Raw genomic sequence first — 19,320 nt, forward strand, 5'->3', positions numbered from 1 at the left:
TTTTTTTGGCCAGTCCTGGGCCTTGGACTCAGGGCCTGAGCACTGTCCCTGGCTTCTTCTTGCTCAAGGCTAGCACTCTGCCACTTGAGCCACAGCGCCACTTCTGGCCGTTTTCTGTATATGTGGTGCTGGGGAATTGAACCCAGGGCCTCATGTATATGAGGCAAGCACTCTTGCCACTAGGCCATCTCCTCAGCCCCTACAGCTTAATTTTAAGAGAAGTATTCTCCCCCGCCCCCTCTTTTGGTGTTAATACCAGTGCTTAAACTCAGGGCCTCAAGCAAGACTCAGCTTTTTCAATCAAGGCTGACGTGCTACCACTTGAACTGTACCTCCAGTTCACCTTTTTTGCTGGTAAATTGGAGTTAGATTCCCTTGGACGAATTCTTTCCTAGGCTGGCTTTAAACCATAGTCCTTGGACCTAGGATTATAAGCATGGGCCACTGGCTCCTGACCAAGCAGTTTTTTCAATAAATGAAGTTAACTTTTTTTCTAGATTTGAGTTCAAACCATATTTATAAATGTGTAATTCATCTACTATTGGTTTAAATGGGCTTATTGGTCTAAATGGGGAAATGTTATCATTTTGCTACAGAGAAAATATTTTCCAGTTTATGTATCAACTCGATGTACTTTTAAAATTAAACCCATTTTTTTATGTTAGAGCAATTTGTGTAATGGATTCTCTGCAGTTGTACATAAAATGTTTTTACAGTAAACTGAGTTAATGTGTAAAATACTGCTTTAATGCCATAATAAAAAATTAATACGTTATGGGCTTGGTGGCTTTTTTAAATGAAAAGACTTGAAATTTTTATTATAAAAATGAGGTATAAAAAGCTAGTGCCAGCAGTGTACAAATGGCGGGTAATCAAGGCAGAGGATAAGTGGGAAGATTGCCAATTCCAGACGTCTGGGTGCTACACCAGCATGCACACCTGTGAATCCAGTACTTGGGAGCGATGTCAGAAGGATTGAATTTGAGGGGAACCTGGGCTACACAGGGCCAATGGTCTATAGATCTGTCTGAAACCAAACAACCCCCCCTCTCCCCAAAGCTAAACCCATTTGGGAAAGCAACAGATCTAGTGTCAATTTTTCATAAGTGCTATATGGATATGCCACTGGACATTTAACCAAGACCACCAATCTTAGTGGTTCCTATTTTAATTTCACTGTTAAAACAACTGTAAAGTTAATGTGTGAATGTTTGCGTAGTTGTCATTTTACTAGGTTTTGTGTAGATAAAAGTTGTATGGTGGAAGTAAATATGCTTCAGATTTTGGTGCAAATCACTCCAAAAATAATTTATCTCCCTTTAGTTTTTCCCATAGTACTGCAGCAGCAGATTGCACTTGGTGTTTACTAGGGACAAAGTAAAATTGGGTCTTTTTGATTTGGTTTTTGCTGGTACTAGGGTTTGAGTTCAGGGCCTCACACTTGATAGGCAGGTGCACTACCAGTTGGGTCATACTTCCAAGCCCTTTTCCCAGATGGTCTGGAACTTTGTACCTTGTCTGGCCTTGGACACGGTATACTTCTCATGTATCTTGAACAAGCATTGTGGGTGTTCCCATGTCTAGCTTGTATGTTGAGGTGGGACTTGTCAACTTCGTGCTAGGATTATAGACATGAGCGCCCGACATCACCAACCCCTCACCCTCGGTCAGTCGTGGGGCTTAAACTGGGCGCTGTCCCTGAACCCTTGCTCAAGGACAACGCTCCACTAACTTGGGAGTCATAGCCCCACTTCTGATTTCCTGTGGTTAATTGGAGGTTGGAGTCTGGCCGGTCTGGTTTATAACCACCATCCTCAGATCTCAGTCTCCTGAGTAATTGGGATTTCAGACGTGAGCCATAAGCTCCCTGCTTGCTGCCGATCGTTTTTATGTACAGTACACATCCATCTATCCAAAAAACAGTGAACCTAGAAGTCACACTGCAGGGGGTAGTACTGGAGGAGGAGAGGTCCTCATTGGCAGCCTCGTTTCCATGGCCATAGCTGCTATAGAGACCACTATGCCTCCCTATTGGCCATTGCCCAGCATACTGCGGCTCCATTGGTGGACTTCATTGGCTGCCGTTCCACAGCGCTCTCGCTCTGCCTCCGGCCGTAAGTGAAATGTCGTAAAGCAGGCGGAAGGCGGGAGTCCCGACGGCAAGCTTCGAGACAGCCCAGTTTGTGGAGGCCGCTATGGCTACCGCTCCGTGGGCCGAGATCCGCGAGAAATTCCAGGCGGCCCTGGCCCTGTCGCGGGTGGAATTACATAAAAACCCGGAGAAGGAGCCGTACAAGTCCAAATACAGCGCCCGGGCGCTGCTGGAGGAGGTCAAGGCGCTGCTCGGCCCCGCGCCGGAGGATGAGGACGAGCGGCCTCTGGCCGACGAGGGCTTGGGCGCGGGGGACCACGCCCTGGGGCCGCCTACCGAGGCCGTGGAGCCCGAGGGGCCCGCTGCGCAGCGGGCAGTGCGGCTGGCGGTTCTCGAGTTCCACCTCGGGGTGAACCATATCGACACGGAGGAGCTGTCGGCCGGGGAGGAGCACCTGGTGAAGAGCTTGAGGCTGCTGAGCCGGTACCGGCTCTCGCATCGCTGCGTCTCGCTCTACGTGCAGGCGCAGGTGAGAGGGCCGCGGCGGCCGGCCTCCACACCCGGGGCCCACTTTAGAGGCTGCTGGGTAGCCGGGCACCAGAGGCGCGCGCCTGGCAGCCCAGGTACTCAGTAGGCTGAGACCCGTGAATCTCAGCACCAGGCTCTATTGGAAAACTTCAGGGACAGATCCCAGACCTTGAGTTCACGCCCCAGGAGCAGAACGGAAAATTTACAATCTTTCCCATTTTAGTATCTCTGAACCTCCTTATGAGTTGACCAATGCTGTATTACAGTTTTCTTGTTCATACAAAAGTGATGTCCTACAGTTGTGACTTATTTTTTATTTTGTGACAGTATCTCTATAGCTCTAGCTCCCTTGAACTTTTGATCCTGGTGCCTCTGCTTCCCAACTTGTGGGTTTACAGGCATGAGACACCCCCACCTGACAACTGTAATATCTTACTCATGGTAAAATATCAAATTCTCCCCCGATAGCTACGAAGGATTACTTGTGGGATAAAATGTTTGTTTTCATGGGAATTCATGATATTTAACTACATTGCCTCAATCTGTTATCTTTGGAGAACTACCGGACCCACCATAGATTGTTAAACCTTCATCAAGTTCTGGAGGCCTAGGAATAATTTTTCTCTGGCATTCCTTCTCATCTTTGCTGTTTACAATATATACTGGTATTTATCTGTGGTAGCAGAAGAAAGTTGGTACAATGGAAACCAAGCCAAAGAGCTCAATAAGGAAAAGAGAAAGAAGAATCAATAACTTTGATGGATGGGATTTTGTGTGTGTGTGTGTGTGTGTCTGTGTGTGTCTGTGTGTGTCTGTGTGTGTGCGCGCATGCGCGCGCATTAACCAGGCATGGTCCCTATGCTTTTTGCTCAAGGCTAGTGCTCCACTTTTGGTTTTGCTGGTTAATTGGAGATAAGAATCTCACAAACTTTCTTGCCTTGATTGGCTTCAAACTTGGATCCTGGGATCTCAGCCTTTTGAGTAGCTAGAAATATAAATATGAACCATCAGTGCCCAACAATTTTATAACAATTTTAAGAACACTCAAAGCCAGTGGTGGTCATGAGTTTGAGGCCAACCTGGATTACATAGCAAGATTTTGTCACAAAAACCACTCTAAAGTATAAACATGTTTTATTATTTAAAATAATAAATGGATGCCAAAGTATTTTGTAGCCTGATCTTAGTGTGATTTTCTATCACCTCTCCCAAATTGCAGTTTTAGCAGCAAGTCACTCACTGCAGCTCACGCTCATGGCAAAGAGACAGCACAAAGGGTAGGAGCACCAGAAGGCAGGGGTCACTGCAGATCCATCTTAGCAGTTGTCTACCACAGTATGTTTGTCAGTATTATGAGTAACTCATTGTTACTCAAACTCCATTACTGGTTAGTAAGTAGTATCATTAAAATTATGGTTGGTAGGGCTGAAGGTGTGGTTCAGGGATATTGAACCAGCCTAACAAGCTCCAGGCTCAGTCCAAACCCCTCCCCAACCAAAAAAGACCTCTGAAATTACAAATTTAATTTTTGTTTGTTAGCATACATTAGTTATACAAGAGTGAGAATTCATTGTGACATTTCCATATTAAATAATGGCATAATGTACTCCATCAATCTCAACCTCACCTCCTTTATCACTTCTCTGCCCCCTTTCTAATACAATTTGTAGATATTGCTTTAATTGTAAGTCTTAAGTCATCACTGTTTCTCTTCTTTGCAGAATAACCTGGGCATCTTATGGTCTGAAAGGGAAGAAATTGAAACTGCACGGGCTTACCTAGAATCATCAGAAGCTCTGTATAATCAATACATGAAAGAGGTGTGTTGCAAGTCAGATTAAAATTTAAATTTAGGCTGAAAGTAGTCAAGAACTGGTCGAAGAATTCCTCATTCACGATGAGGTAATTCTTCAGTGCACCCAAGAATTTCTCTGGAACTTCTGGGAAGTTACCTGAAAGCTGAAATGACTATATAGTGAAGACTTTGGGTTTGTAAAAATAATACTTGGGTAGGGTATAATGGCAGCCTACACTTGAATGTAGTCATCAAGGAAATAGTTTGTTATCCCCAAATACCACTTGGATATTTTTTGTATTTGTGTTCAAAATTTTCTACTTTGATCCCACTAGAAATAGCAGAGCTAAAAGAAAACAAGGGAAATATGTGCCCTAAAGATTTCAGATACATTGCTCATATTAAGCCACCAGCTCTTGGCGTAATAAGTTTTTTACATGAAAGGAATCATTAGGCAACATATTTCCTTTTTTTCTTTCTTTCTTTCTTTTTTTTTTTTTTTTTTTGCCTGTCCTGGGGCTTGAACTTAGGGCTGGGGTACTACCCCTGAGCCTCGTTGTACTCAAGACTAGCTCTCTATCACTTGTGCCACGTACCACTTCTGGTTTTTTTGAGTAATTTATTGGAGATAAAAGTCTCATGGACTTTCCTGCCCTGGCTGGCTTTGAACCATGATCCTCAGATCTTAGCCACCTTGAGTAGCTAGGATTATAAGCGTGTGCCGTGCCACAGGCACCCGGCTAGGCAACATATTTCTTGTCGATTACTATTTGTTATGGTTATCTGCTTTAAAAGTTGCTTATTAAAATGCTATTTCTACCTGAAAAAAAAAATGTTGTTCTAGTACCAGGACTTGAATTCAGAACCTCTTGCATTCACTTGGTAATTTTGTTTATAAATGCACTCTACCAGTTGAACCACACATCGAGTTCAGCATTTTTGCTGGTTAATTGGAGGTAGCATCTGAATGATTTTTCTGTCTGTATGGGCTAAAACTGTGATCTTCAGATTTCAGCCTCTTGAGTAGCTAGCATTATAGACATGCGCCACTGGTATCCATATGAAAGAAATTTAAAATAATATTATATATGACATAAACAGGCCCATGTTCAATGGTGCATGTCTTTAATCCTAGCTACTTGGGAGGAGAAGATTGGATAGATCAGGACCCAAAGCGAGCCAGCCCAACAAAAAGTTGGTGAAACTGTCTCAGCAAATAAGCCAAGTATAGTATTATAAGCCTGTAATCTCAGCTACTCGATGAGTGACATAAATAGTGGATTTCTGATCTAGGAAGGCCCAGGGAAGAAAATGACCTTATCCAAAGCATAGAAAAATAAAAAGGACTGGAGGTGCCTAACATACAAAAATGTACTTGCTAACCATCAGGATGTATGACTACAAAAGAAACAAAACTCTCATATTTTCCAAAGTAGTGACATTATATTCATAAGATTATCCCCCCCTCCTTTTTATTTTTTTTTTGCCAGTCCTGGGGCTTGGACTCAGGGCCTGAGCACTGTCCCTGGCTTCTTTTTGCTCAAGGCTAGCACTCTGCCACTTGAGTCACAGCGCCACTTCTGGCCTTTTTGTATTTATGTGGTGCTGAGGAATTGAACCCAGGGCTTCACGTATACCAGGCAAGCACTGTACCATTAGGCCATATTCCCAGCCCCTATCCCCCCCTCCTTTTTTTTTGAGGTAGAGTCTATGTAGCCATGTTACCCCCTTACCCCCAACTCATGATCCTCTGCCTCAGCTTCTCAAGTGCTGAGACTATAGCCATACAACACCACACTTAGAAATTTGTAGTTTTTCTTTAAGAACAGTTTACATATAAACTGGGAGTAGTGATGCATGCCTTTAATCTAAGAATTTAAGAGTCTGAGGCAGGAAGGAGGATAGTGTTCAAAGCCAGCATGAACTACATAGTGAAACCTTTTCTCCAAATATCCCCCTCAAAAGATGGAAAAAAAAAACCCCAAAAACGTAACAACTCAAAATTGATTTCTTCCATTCCCCAGAAGAGGGTGCTTGATGTTCACAGTTTGAAATTTTAAAGAGTTTTTGTTGTTTAATCATAGATTGGGAGACCTCCTCTTGATCCTACAGAACACTTTCTTCCTGAAGAAGAGAAGCTAACTGAACAGGAGAGATCAAAAAGGTTAGTTGGTATAGAAATCAACAGGTGTTCCTACATAGTATAAATAAAATGATTGTTTCAAAAGAGCCTGATGTTTGCTGCTTGCAGGTCATCCAAGTGAAACTGTGGATTACCCACCCTTACCCTCTATAGCACAAGGTTTGAACTCAGTACCTTGGGCTTGCTTGGCAAGCTCTTTATCATTTGAGCCACACTCCAGCCCTACTCTGTGGAATAAACTTCCATTTGCCACTTACAAGTGATGTCATCTTGGTTAGGTCTGAGACTCTTTCCTATCATATAAATACATGTACCAAATACAACTCAAGGATTGTTGGGAGGATCAAGAAAACTACATATGAAATTTACTTATAAGCCAGGCACTGGTAGCTCACGCCTGTAATCTGAGCTACTCAGGAGGCTGAGATCTGAGGGCCACTGTTCAAAGCTAGCCCAAGCAGGATAGTTCATGAGACTCTTATTTCTGATTAACCACCAGAAAACCAGAAGTGGCTCTGTGGTTCCAAGTGAAAGAGCACTAGCTTTGAGCAAAAGACCCTGGGACTGTGTGCAGGTCCTGAGTTCAAACCCCATGACCAACCAGAAACAACAACAAAAAGAAATTTACTTATAAATGACAAACCATTATGCAATACGGACTTTTCTTCACAGATTTGAGAAGGTTTATACTCATAACCTGTATTACCTGGCTCAAGTCTACCAGCATATGGAAATGTTTGAGAAGGCCGCTCACTATTGCCACAGCACACTGAAACGCCAGCTTGAGCACAATGCTTATCATCCTATGGAGTGGGCTATTAATGCTGCTACCTTGTCCCAGTTTTACATCAATAAGGTAAGTAATTACCTAAAAGAATATAAAAAGGAGCCAGTTATAGCCCGAAGATACCATCCTTTAAAAGCTAGTGGCTTAGCACAAAGGCACAACAATATTTACCAAAACAAACTCCAGGAAATGGAAACAAGAAGTTTTATCTATGCTACTTTTTCTTTTCTTTTTGTCTTGTTTGCTTATCTGCTTTGGGAGTGTAAGTGGGGGTTCAGAAATGGAGGGAGGGGCTGGGGATATGGCCTAGTGGCAAGAGTGCTTGCCTCGTATACAGGAGGCCCTGGGTTCAATTCCCCAGCACCACATATACAGAAAATGGCCAGAAGTGGCGCTGTGGCTCAAGTGGCAGAGTGCTAGCCTTGAGCAAAAAGAAGCCAGGGACAGTGCTCAGAACCTGAGTCCAAGCCCCAGGACTGGGCAAAAAAAAAAAAAAGAAATGGAGGGAAAAATGGTGAACAAATGCAGCAGTGGTACTCACTTGACACTGTTGAAAATGAACTATACAACTTGTGGGTGGGTATTGGAAGGAAAAACTGGGAAAGAATGAGGGAAGGGGTGGTGTTCTCTAAAGCAAAATGTAGTCACTACCTGACTTACGTAACAGTAACTCCTCTGTACATTATCTTTATAATAACAATTTTTAAAAAGGCTTGTATTTTGTGATGTAAACTAAGCAGAAAAATGCAGCTCAATTTGTTACTTGCTAGTATATTAAGTTTGTAACGTGGGTGTGGGTGCCAATCCTGGGGCTTGAACTCAGGGCCTGGGTGCTGTTTCTGAGCTCTTTGGCTTAAGACTATCAGTTTACTACTTGAGTCATAGTTCCACTTGCAGCCTTTTTGCTGCTTAACTGGAGATAGGAGTCTCATGGACTTTCCTGCCTGGGCTGGCTTCAACCTTGATCTTCCAGATCACAGATTCCTGAGTAGCTAAGGCTACATGGCTTCAGTTCTTTTTTGATTATGGGTGTACTATTTAAATTCACCTTAGTGATAAATTACCTTTTATTGCAAATTTTTTCTTGTGGTAGACAGAATTTTATCTATGTAATGGTAATCTGTAATGAGAATTTATCTGAGGAAGTTGACTGTTAAATGTGGGCTTTGGTAAAAGCATGTGATACATTTCAGTTATTTCTCAGAATGAACTGTTCTGTAGTAATGTGGATATTGTAAATGTCTCTGCTGATTTCCATAATTCCAGGGTTTTATGACATGCTTTCTGGACTGTTACATAGGGACAAATATGTGTTCCTTATTTGTTTAATTCGAATTCCTCAGAATCAATTTGCTGTACTTTTGCAGACCCATTTCTTCTGTCATCCTTCAGTTTCTAATGCTAAGATTTTTTTTTTTTTTTGGCTAGTCCTGGGGCTTACACTCAGAGCCTGAGCACTGTCCCTGGCTTCCTTTTTGCTCAAGGCTAGTACTTTACCACTTGAGCCACAGTGCCACTTCTGGCTTTTTCTGTATACGTGGTACTGAGGAACTGAACACAGGGCCTCATGTATATGAGGCAAGCACTCTACCATTAGGCCATGTTCTCAGCCCTGCTAAGACATTTTTTAAAAAATTCATTAATTAAACAAATTTTTTTGACAAGGTGTTGTGCAAAAGGGGTTCAGTTACATAATAGGGCAGTGTGTACATTTCTTGTGATATCTTACACCCTGTTTTTCTTTCCCTTCCCTAGATCAGGTAGACATATATACATTACACAGTGTACCAAAAACATATACAGTAGCCACATGGCCTATGCCAAAGGATATTCACCTAGGACTTTAAATGTAACGTCAACAATAGAGTTTGCTTATCCTTGTCTTATATGAACATACATACATAGCTTTTGAGCTATTGTGCTCCACTGAGAGGTCTATTTTTTGCCTTTATATGTTGAGTAGTTGTTTGGTTTTAGTTACATAATGTAGGGTCGCTGACCCAAACCTGTGGGAAATACCATTTGACAAGAAGTTTTTGGTTTCGCAGACCTGGTCTCTACTGTCTCCCCTCCCCCCACCTTAACAGTCATATATCAAGGAGATCATGCCCCTTTGTTTTCTGTGTTCTAGGCTTGTCTCGCTCAACATTATTTGTTCAAGTTCTGACAATTTCCCTACGAATACCAATATATCACCATTTCTAATTGCTATGTAGTATTCCATTGTGTATAGGTACCATATTTTTTGGATCCATTCATCTGTGGAGGGGCATCTGGGTTGTGTCCATATTTTGGCTATTGTGAATTGTACAGCGATAAACATGGAAGTACAGATGTCTTTTTGATATCGTGGGACTTGTTGTTCAGGATAGATGCCTAGGAGTGGTATGGCTGGGTTATAGGGTAGGTCTATATTGAGCTTTTTGAGGAACCTCCATACTGCTCTCCAAAGTGGTTGTACTAATTTGCACTCCCACCAACAATGGAGAAGGGTTCCTCTTTCCCCGCACCCTCTCCAGCATTTGTTGTTGCCTGAGTTCAGAGTATAGGCCATTCTAACTGGAGTGAGGTGGTATCTCAGGGTTGTTTTTATTTGCATTTCCTTTACTGCCAGGGATGTTGAACATTTCCTCATTGTTTCTTTGCCATTTTTATCTCTTGTGAAGTCTCTCTTTAGCTCCTTAGCCCATTTCCTAATTGGTTTACTGGGCTTGGAGGGGCTTAGTTTTTTGAGTTCTCTGTAGATGATGGATATTAGGCCTTTGTCTGTTGCTGTGCTGGTAAAGATCCTTTCCCATATGGTTGGCTGTCTTTCTAGTTTGGTGGCTATGTCCTTCGCTGTGCAGAAACTTTTTATTTTGTAGTAGTCCCATTTGTCAAGTCTCTCCCCTATCTGTTGTGCCCTTGGGACTCTATTCAGGAAGTTCCTTCCTGTGCCTGTAAGTTCTCTGCTAAGACATTTTTAAGCTACATTTCCAACCAGATAGTTTAGTCTTAGTAAGATACCTCACCAATAGATTACTTTTTATTATATTTCTCTCTCTCTCTCTCTCTCTCTCTCGCCAGTCCTGGTTCTTGAACTCAGGGCCTGGGCACTGTCTCTGAGCTTCTTTTGCTCAAGGCTAGCACTCTACCACTCGAGCCATAGCACCACCTCAGCTTTCTGTTTATATGGTACTGAAGAATCAAACTCAGGGCTTCATGCATGCTAGGCAAGCACTCTACCACTAAGCCACATTTCCAGTCCCTTATTTATATTTCTTATTCACAAGCCACAAGAATTATGGAAATTCTCTGCTTGTCAGAGTTCCAACTTCTTTCATCTCTCTAGTTATCCTCTGCCTTATACTTAGACCTTTATTCTTTCCAAGATTTTTGTTGTTGTTAGTGCTAGTTCTGTAAATGTGCCTGTCTTTAAAATATTGCTCCACAGAATTTCATTCAGATGAACTATTAGCAGGAGCCAATAAGACTATTTGCAGCATCACTTCTAGGACTTTGGTCTAAGGTCAAGTGTGTAAGTAATACTGCTGTGTATACTCAGAACATCCAGTTAAGCCTAATTCTCATGAATCCGTTTTACTGTGGTCCTTAGAAAACCTGCCTCTGCTTATAGCTTCCTGTTACAGTTATTTGAAGAACCCTTGTTTAGCAGCTTTAAAAGTACATATTCATTATGGTTTAATTCACACTTAAAGCTCCATTTGCGGGACTGGGAATATGGTTTAGTGGTAGAGTGCTTGCCTAGCATGCATGAAGCCCTGGGTTCGATTCCTCACCAGCACATAAACAGAAAAGGCCAGAAGTGGTGCTTTGACTCCAGTGGTAGAGTGCTAGCCTTGAGCAAAAAGAAGCCATGGACAGTGCTCAGGCCCTGAGTTCAAGACCCAGAACTGGCAAAAAAAAAAAAAAGCTCCATTTGCCAGGCAGGCCTGTAAGTGCAGCTACTTGGGAGGCTGAGATCTGAGAATTGCCATTCAGAGACAGCCTGGGCCAGGAAAGTCCATGGGACACTTACCTCCAGTTAACCAGTACAAAGCTGGAAGTGGAGATGTGGCTCAAGTAGGAGAACACAGCCTAGAGCCCAAAAGCTCGGAGACAGCATCAGGGCCCAGGGTTCAAGCCTCAGGACCCACACAAGAAAACAAAACAAGCTCCATGCATGTTTATATTGTTAATACATGTAGATATTAATGTGTGAAGAATCTCCCTTTGAATGGTGGGATATAAAAAGCCCTCTTAACCTAATAAAAATTGAATCTTCTTACTCGGACAGAATATAAGAATTGGAGGGGCTGGGGATATGGCCTAGTGGCAAGAGTGCTTGCCTTGTATACATGAAACCCTGGGTTCAATTCCCCAGCACCACATATATAGAAAATGGCCAGAAGTGGTACTGTGGCTCAAGTGGCAGAGTGCTAGCCTTGAGCAAAAAGAAGCCAGGGACAGTGCTCAGGCCCTGAGTCCAAGGCCCAGGTCTGGAAAAAAAAAAAAGCAAGAATTGGAGTTTAGGATGAGAGTTGTTCCCATCTGTGTTCTGGTTATGGGAAGACAGCTGACTTTCAGTCCACAGTTAGCTCTGTGCCAGTTTAAGTCAGTTTTAGGAGTTTGGCATTGTCATTTTAATCTCTGAGGTAACTTTTTAACATATCACTGTAATGTGCCTTTCATACCTTTTTGCTGTCCAGCACCTGTACAGGCCTCCTTCATAGTGGATCACACCTGATAGTATAGTTTTCCCATAGAAATATTCAAATATCAATTGTAAATAAGACTTTGTGAGACTTATATTCTTTCTCATTTATTTTTCCAACAGCTATGCTTTATGGAAGCCAGACACTGTTTGTCAGCTGCTAATGTTATTTTTGGTCAAATTGGGAAAATTCCAGCCACAGAAGACAGTAAGTTTATGTGTGCATGTTTCCTTATGTAGCTGTTTTCTGAGACAGGGTCTTGCTATGTAGTTCAGGCTGACCTTGAATGCATTGTCCTGCTTCAGCCTTCCAAGTAATGGGACTACAGACTACTAGGTCACTGTGTCCTGGTACTATAAGCTTTAATTTTTTTTAGTTTTGAAATTCAATCTTTTAATATTAAACATTTTAAATTTTAGGAAAGTAACAAAAGTAGAACAAGAAACTATTTTCTCAACTAAACTCACCAATTTTGTTGTTGTTGTCATTGCTTTGATTTTTGGACAGGATCTTACGGTCTAACCCAAGCCTGGCCTTCAAATCAAGATCCTTCTGCCGCAGCCTCTTAAGTAGCTAGAATTACAGATGTGTGCCACCAGGCCTAACTTATTCACTAGTTTGCCTCATTTTCATCCACATATTAAGTTAATATCTAGATGTTACTTTTTTTTTTTTTTTTTGCCAGTCCTGGGGCTTGGACTCAGGGCCTGAGCACTGTCCCTGGCTTCTTTTTGCTCAAGGCTAGCACTCTGCCACTTGAGCCACAGTGCCACTTCCGGCCATTTTCTGTATATGTGGTGCTGGGGAGTTGAACCCAGGGCCTCATGTATACGAGGCAAGCACTCTTGCCACTAGGCCATATCCCCAGCCCTAGATGTTACCTTTTATTGTTGTTGAATGGGGCTTGAACTTAGGACCTGGGCACTGTCCCTGTACTCTTTTGTTCAAGGCTAGCACTCTGCCGTTTTGTGCCAAAGCTCCACTTCCAGTTTTCTGATGGTTAATTGCAGATAAGAGTCTCCTCAACTTTCCTACCAGGGCTGGCTTTGGTTTTTTGTTTTTGTTTTTTTGGCCAGTCCTGGGGCTTGGAATCAGGGCCTGAGCACTGTCCCTGGCTTCTTTTGGCTCAAGGCTAGCACTCTGCCACTTGAGCCACAGTGCCACTTCTGGCCATTTTCTATATATGTGGTGCTGGGGAATCGAACCCAGGGCTTCATGTATATGAGGCAAGCACTCTTGCCACTAGGCCATATTCCCAGCCAGGGCTGGCTTTGAACCGAGATCTCTTCCTCCTGAGTAGCTAGGATTATAGGCATGAGCCACCAACACCTGGCTTAGATGTCACATTTTATTTTTCTTTCTTAACCACTGAGAAGTGATTGCATATACATTTCCTAACAAGAATATCTTCTTGCATAATCATAGAACAGTTAGCAAATTCAGGAAATGAAACATTTGCTACAATTTTTAAGAATCTTATTTCTCTTTATACAATTGTCTCCATAATATCCATTATAGCAATGTTTTGGGTTTTTTTTCAGTCCTAGCTCACTGAGTTTAAGATTGTGATCAGTTGTCACACTGTCTTAGTCTCTGTCCTCTGGAATAGTCCTGTCAGCCTTTCTCTTCCATCATTAACGTTTAAGCAGGATACAGTTATTTCATAGGATTTCATCAGTTGGGGTTTGTGTGCCATTTCCTTTAGCCAAGATTGAATTGATACATTTTTTTATTAGAATACTCCATGCATAAGTGGTGTGAGCTTACATCTATCATTTTTAAACTTTTTGTTTGCTTTACAATGATGGAGATGGAACGTAGGACCTTTCGTATACTATGCAAATACTGTACAATGGACCTACATCCCCAGTACTTAACAGTGTTTCATTTAGCATGCAAAAAATCATGGCTATCATGTATATTTGAGGTATTTAACAAGTTTGGCAATAAATTCAACATCTTTTTAATTCTCTGATTTTGTCACTATCATTGAACAGTCTGCAATCTTAAAGAGGTTTTAGATTTTGAAATACCATGTTTTCTTTACAAATGAATGTTCTATAGCTGGGCACAGTGACCTATAATCCCAGCTGAACAGGATGCATTAGTAGGAGGATCACCCTCCAGATATCCCTGGGCAAGAAACCTGAAGCACTATGTGAAAAATAAAGCTGAAAGGACTGGAAGTAAGAGTATGGCCCAGGGGGTAGAGTGCCTATCTAGCAAGCTGGAGGCCCTCAGTTCAAGCCCCAGTACCACCAAAAAAGAAAATGAGTAAACGTTTTAATTGTGAACAATGCAGAGCCTCTGAAGAATTAGAAAGAATGTGCAGTATTAGATTGAATAGTTGTTTTGTTTCATTTACTTACTATCTTGGATTAATTATAGATGAGTTGAAATTCTAAGAAATTTTATCTAAAAATTAAACCTCCAAGAAGCACCATTTTGCTTTTACTTCTCAAAATAGAAAGCTGTGGGGGCTGGGGATGCAGCTCAGGTAGAAGCTGTGCTTAGATGGCCAGGGCCCTGGGCCTGGTCCTCACTACCAGAAAGCAAGAAGTGGAAGAAGTGACAATGTCTTCAGAACAGAATGCTTCCTGCAGACATCTTAAATATGGTTGGGTAGTGTATCTATTGAGAATTACTCAGCCGTGTTAAGAAATTTAAAATTTTATAAATTCTTTCACATTCTAGGAATTCCATTTCTAGGATTCTATTCTAAGGTTGTAATTCAAAAGCAGACAAATTTAGGCACAAAGACTGTCATGTTATATAGTAAAGAACTAGAAACAATGAACTCCCTATATTAGAAGGGCTAAAGTATAAAATAGCTAATGGTTTTATAATGCTCTACTAAAAGAGCCAAAGGGTTGGTAAGTGTTGGTATAATGTGTGAAGGAAAAGTTGTGTTCAAGGTTGGCTACATGTTATGTCCTTAATTTTTTAATATAGATAAAGCACAAGAAAATATATAGAAAGTAATCTACAGCGATAATAGCAACATCCCCAGGTGCCACTGAATTCAGTACACATTGAAAACCATACTTGGAACTTCTAGCCTATACAAGTCATGTGTGTTTTTTAGCTCCTGAAGCAGAAGGAGATATGCCAGAGCTTTATCATCAGAGGAAAGGGGAGATAGCAAGATGCTGGATCAAGTACTGTCTGACACTCATGCAGAATGCCCAGCTTTCCATGCAGGTAATACAGGCCAGAGTTGCCTTGTTCTCTCTTCATGAGCAGAATATAAATGAAAGCTGACCCTGGGGATTGTGATTCTTGGGTTTATTGTGTGTTAATTATAGAGGTATGTAGTATGTGCTCTCACAAATAATTGTTTCTTGCCCTCATCACCTCCTTTGAAAATCTTACTCATCAAATGCTGGGTACTGTCCCTGAGCTCCTTCTGCTAAAGGCTAGCACTCTTACCACTGGAGCCACAGCACCACTTCCAGCCTTTTCTGTGACTATTTGGAGATAAGAGTCTCATAGACTTCCTGCCTAGGCTGGCTTTGAACTGTGAGCCTCAGATCTTAGCCCCCTGAGTAGCTAGGATTTTAGATGTGAGCCTCTGGCACTGGAGATTTCCTGAATTTTTAATACATACAATTGGAAGAAAGAAGTTTTTTAAAGTTTAATGCATGTGGCTTAGTGGTAGAGTGCTTGTGTAGCATGCATGAAGCCCTGGGTTTGATTCCTCAGCACCACGTAAACAGAAAAGGCTGGAAGTAGAGCTGTGGCTCAAGAGGTAGAGTGCTAGCCTTGAGCAAAAAGAAGCCAGGGACAATACTCAGGCTCTGAGTTCAAGCCCCAGGACTAGCAAAAAAAGAAGAAAAAAAAAACAGTTTAATACTTGGCTGGTGTTCATGCCTATAGTCCCAGAACTCCAAAAAGACTGAGATAGTATGATTGAGAGTTCAAGGCCAACTTGAGCTACGTGGTAAGATTGTTTAAAAAAAAAAATAAAATAAAATGGAAGATTCTAGTGCCTTCAGTGGGCTGGTACTACAGCTTAGTGGTGGAACATTTGCCTAGTTTGCTCCAGGCCTGTGGTTCCACTCCCAGCACCAAAACAAAATAAGTTATAATTTCTCCCTCAGCTAGGCTGGGAGGAAAGAGTTTTCTTTATTTTTAGTTTTGCTTTTTAAATTTTATTGGACAGCAAGAAATATCCTATTTAACTGTAGCACCTTTTACTTTCAGGACAACATAGGCGAGCTTGATTTTGACAAACAGTCTGAACTTCGAGCTTTAAGGAAAAAAGAACTAGATGAGGAGGAGAGCATCAGGAAGAAAGCTGTGCAGTTTGGAACAGGGGAGCTATGCGATGCCATTTCCGCAGTGGAGGAGAAAGTGAGGTATTTGAGACCTTTAGACTTTGAAGAAGCCAGAGAACTCTTCTTACTGGGTCAACACTATGTCTCTGAGGCAAAAGAGTTCTTCCAAATCGATGGGTATGTCACTGACCATATTGAAGTTGTCCAAGACCACAGCGCTCTGTTCAAGGTCCTGGCCTTCTTTGAAACTGACATGGAGAGGAGGTGCAAGATGCATAAACGCAGAATAGCTATGCTAGAGCCCCTCACGGTGGACCTGAATCCACAGTATTACCTATTGATCAATAGGCAGATTCAGTTTGAAATTGCACACGCTTATTATGATATGATGGATTTGAAGGTTGCCATTGCTGACAAGTTAAGGGATCCTGATTCACACATTGTAAAAAAAATCAATAACCTTAATAAGTCAGCCCTGAAGTACTACCAGCTCTTCTTAGACTCCCTGAGGGACCCAAATAAAGTATTTCCTGAGCATCTAGGGGAGGATGTTCTTCGCCCCGCCATGCTTGCTAAGTTTCGCGTTGCTCGTCTCTATGGCAAAATCATCACTGCTGATCCCAAGAAAGAGCTAGAGAATTTGGCAACCTCATTGGAACATTACAAATTTATTGTCGATTACTGTGAAAAGCACCCTGAGGCTGCCCAGGAAATTGAAGTTGAGCTAGAACTTAGTAAAGAGATGGTTAGTCTTCTCCCGACAAAAATGGAGAGATTCAGAACCAAGATGGCTCTGACTTAAATGTTTTTTTAAAAACAAGAAATGTGCACTACTGGTGATTTTTTCCCCCCAGTATTCAGGCAGACCCATTTCCATTGTGATGCTTCCCTACAGAGCAGATGAGTGCCGTGTAAGGGGGGTACAGCCAGACCACCTCGGCAACAGAAAGTTAATAATTTATACCTAATTATGTAAATTGTCTTGTTCAAGTGACATGTGATTTGCACTCTAGATTGCTTGTTTCCTATCTAAATAGAAGCATTCCCTGTGCTAGGCATGGTATTACATGCCTGTAATCTCAGATCTTGGAAGGCAGAGGCAGGGAGATCTGGAGTTTGAGACCAGCCTGGCTATACAGTGAGTTCAAAGCCAACCTGAGCTACATATTGAGATCTTGTCTCAAACAGAAAAGAAAACATAAACAATAACATGTATGTTATATATGTATTGTTATATACATACATATATACTATAATGCATATGTAGGTATAGATGAACATTTTTTGCCTCCATTTCTAAACATGGATTCTTTGGTGGCTGATGCTTGCTAGATTCCTCACAAGGAAAAATACTGGGTGATGTACCTGGTAGACAAGTCTGTTACTGTACTAACTTTGAAATAGTAACTTTCTGTAGTTTTGCTTTCTAAAATATTTACTAAGTTCCAAAGAAATCTTTCCCTTTTCAAAATACTATAAACTTAAGTTATATTGTTGTAAAGTGTTGTAAAATGGTTTATATTAACTATAGGGTAAAAGCCTTGGAAATATAATAAACACTTATTTCAACTAAGAAAAACTTGATTTTCTCTCTTGTTTCCTTGTAAACAATCAGTCTTACTTTTTGACACCTCAAAAAGTATTAGCTAGGCTCACACCTATAATCCTAGCTACCCAGTAAGTGGCTATCAAGAAGATCAAGGTTCAAAGCCACACTAGGCAAAAAGTTAGCAAGACTCCATCCGTCTCCACTAGCAATCTGGGCATAGTGATACATACTTGTTATCTTGGCTACACGGGAAGCCTAAGTAGGAGGATCTCCGAGGCTAGTAGTCCCAGAGGTTAGCCCCTGCAAATAGGTGCTCACTGAACAAATAAAAAAGGCTGGGATGTGGTTCAAGTAGTAGAGCCTGGTGGGTGCCTAGTAAACACAAGGTCCAGAGTTCAAACTCCAGCACCTCAAAAAAAGAATAGAAGCTGGGCATTGGTGGCTCACACCTGTAATCCTAGCTACTCCGGAGGCTGAGAACTGAGGTTCAATGCCAGCCCAGGCAGGAAAGTCCATGAGACTCTCCAGTTAACCACTCAAAAACGGGAAGTGGTGCAGTGGCTCAAGCAGTAGAGTACTAGCCTTGAGCAAAAGAGCTCAGGGGCAGTGCCCAGACCCTGAGCTCAAACACCATGACAAAAAAAGAATAGGAGATAAAGCTAAAGAAGATTAAGGAATGGGAAGGGATGGGATGAGGCAGGCATAGAAAGTCAAGATGGAGGGCTGGGAATATGGCCTAGTGGCAAGAGTGTTTGCGTGGTATACATGAAGCTCTGGGTTTGATTCCTCAGCACCACATATATAGAAAATAGCCAGAAGTGGTGCTGTGGCTCAAGTGGCAGAGTGCTAGCCTTGAGCAAAAAGAAGCCAGGGACAGTGCTCAGGCCCTGAGTTCAAGCCCCAGGACTGGCAAAAAAAAAAAGTCAAGGGGCTGGGGATATGGCCTAGTGGCAAGAGTGCTTGCCTCGTATACATGAAGCCCTGGGTTCAATTCCCCAGCACCACATATACAGAAAATGGCCAGAAGTGGCACTGTGGCTCAAGTGGCAGAGTGCTAGCCTTGAGCAAAAAGAAGCCAGGGACAGTGCTCAGGCCCTGAGTCCAAGCCCCAGGACTGGCCAAAAAAAAAAAAAAAAAAAAAAAAAAAGTCAAGATGGAGGGGCCTTGTGGGTAAAGCTAAAGAGTTTTACTGGCATGATCTAAATGGAGTTTTTAAGGGGAGAATGGTTAATGGTTCCTATGGGGAGAGCGGATTGAAGAGTGGAGAAGCAGAGAGAAACTAGTTTTTATTAAGATTAGTCTAAATGAGAGAGTTAGGGAGACTACAAAGTGGGGTAGGTATGGGGAGATGGGTAAGTGCAGGATCTGTTTTTGGAAGCAAAACTACATGACTTACTAGAAGGTTAAGTGTAGGGCATGAGAGGCAAAGAATCAAGAACCAAGCGGAGGTGAGGA

At 42.0% G+C, this 19,320-nt stretch overlaps 1 protein-coding gene across 1 annotated transcript; it reads left to right on the forward strand.

Annotated features, from left to right (window-relative positions):
- Positions 1-2,145: 2,145 nt before the first annotated feature.
- LOC125346401 (kinesin family binding protein) lies at positions 2,146-17,895 on the forward strand. The gene is made up of 7 exons (XM_048338909.1): positions 2,146-2,621; positions 4,342-4,440; positions 6,500-6,579; positions 7,231-7,414; positions 12,162-12,246; positions 15,125-15,240; positions 16,243-17,895. The coding sequence occupies exons 1-7, from the start codon at positions 2,196-2,198 to the stop codon at positions 17,116-17,118; spliced, it is 1,866 nt and encodes a 621-aa protein (XP_048194866.1). The 5' UTR covers positions 2,146-2,195; the 3' UTR covers positions 17,119-17,895.
- The last annotated feature ends 1,425 nt before the right edge of the window (positions 17,896-19,320 follow it).

This window comes from Perognathus longimembris, chromosome 2, assembly GCF_023159225.1.
Source record: "Perognathus longimembris pacificus isolate PPM17 chromosome 2, ASM2315922v1, whole genome shotgun sequence".
Taxonomy (NCBI): domain Eukaryota; kingdom Metazoa; phylum Chordata; class Mammalia; order Rodentia; family Heteromyidae; genus Perognathus; species Perognathus longimembris.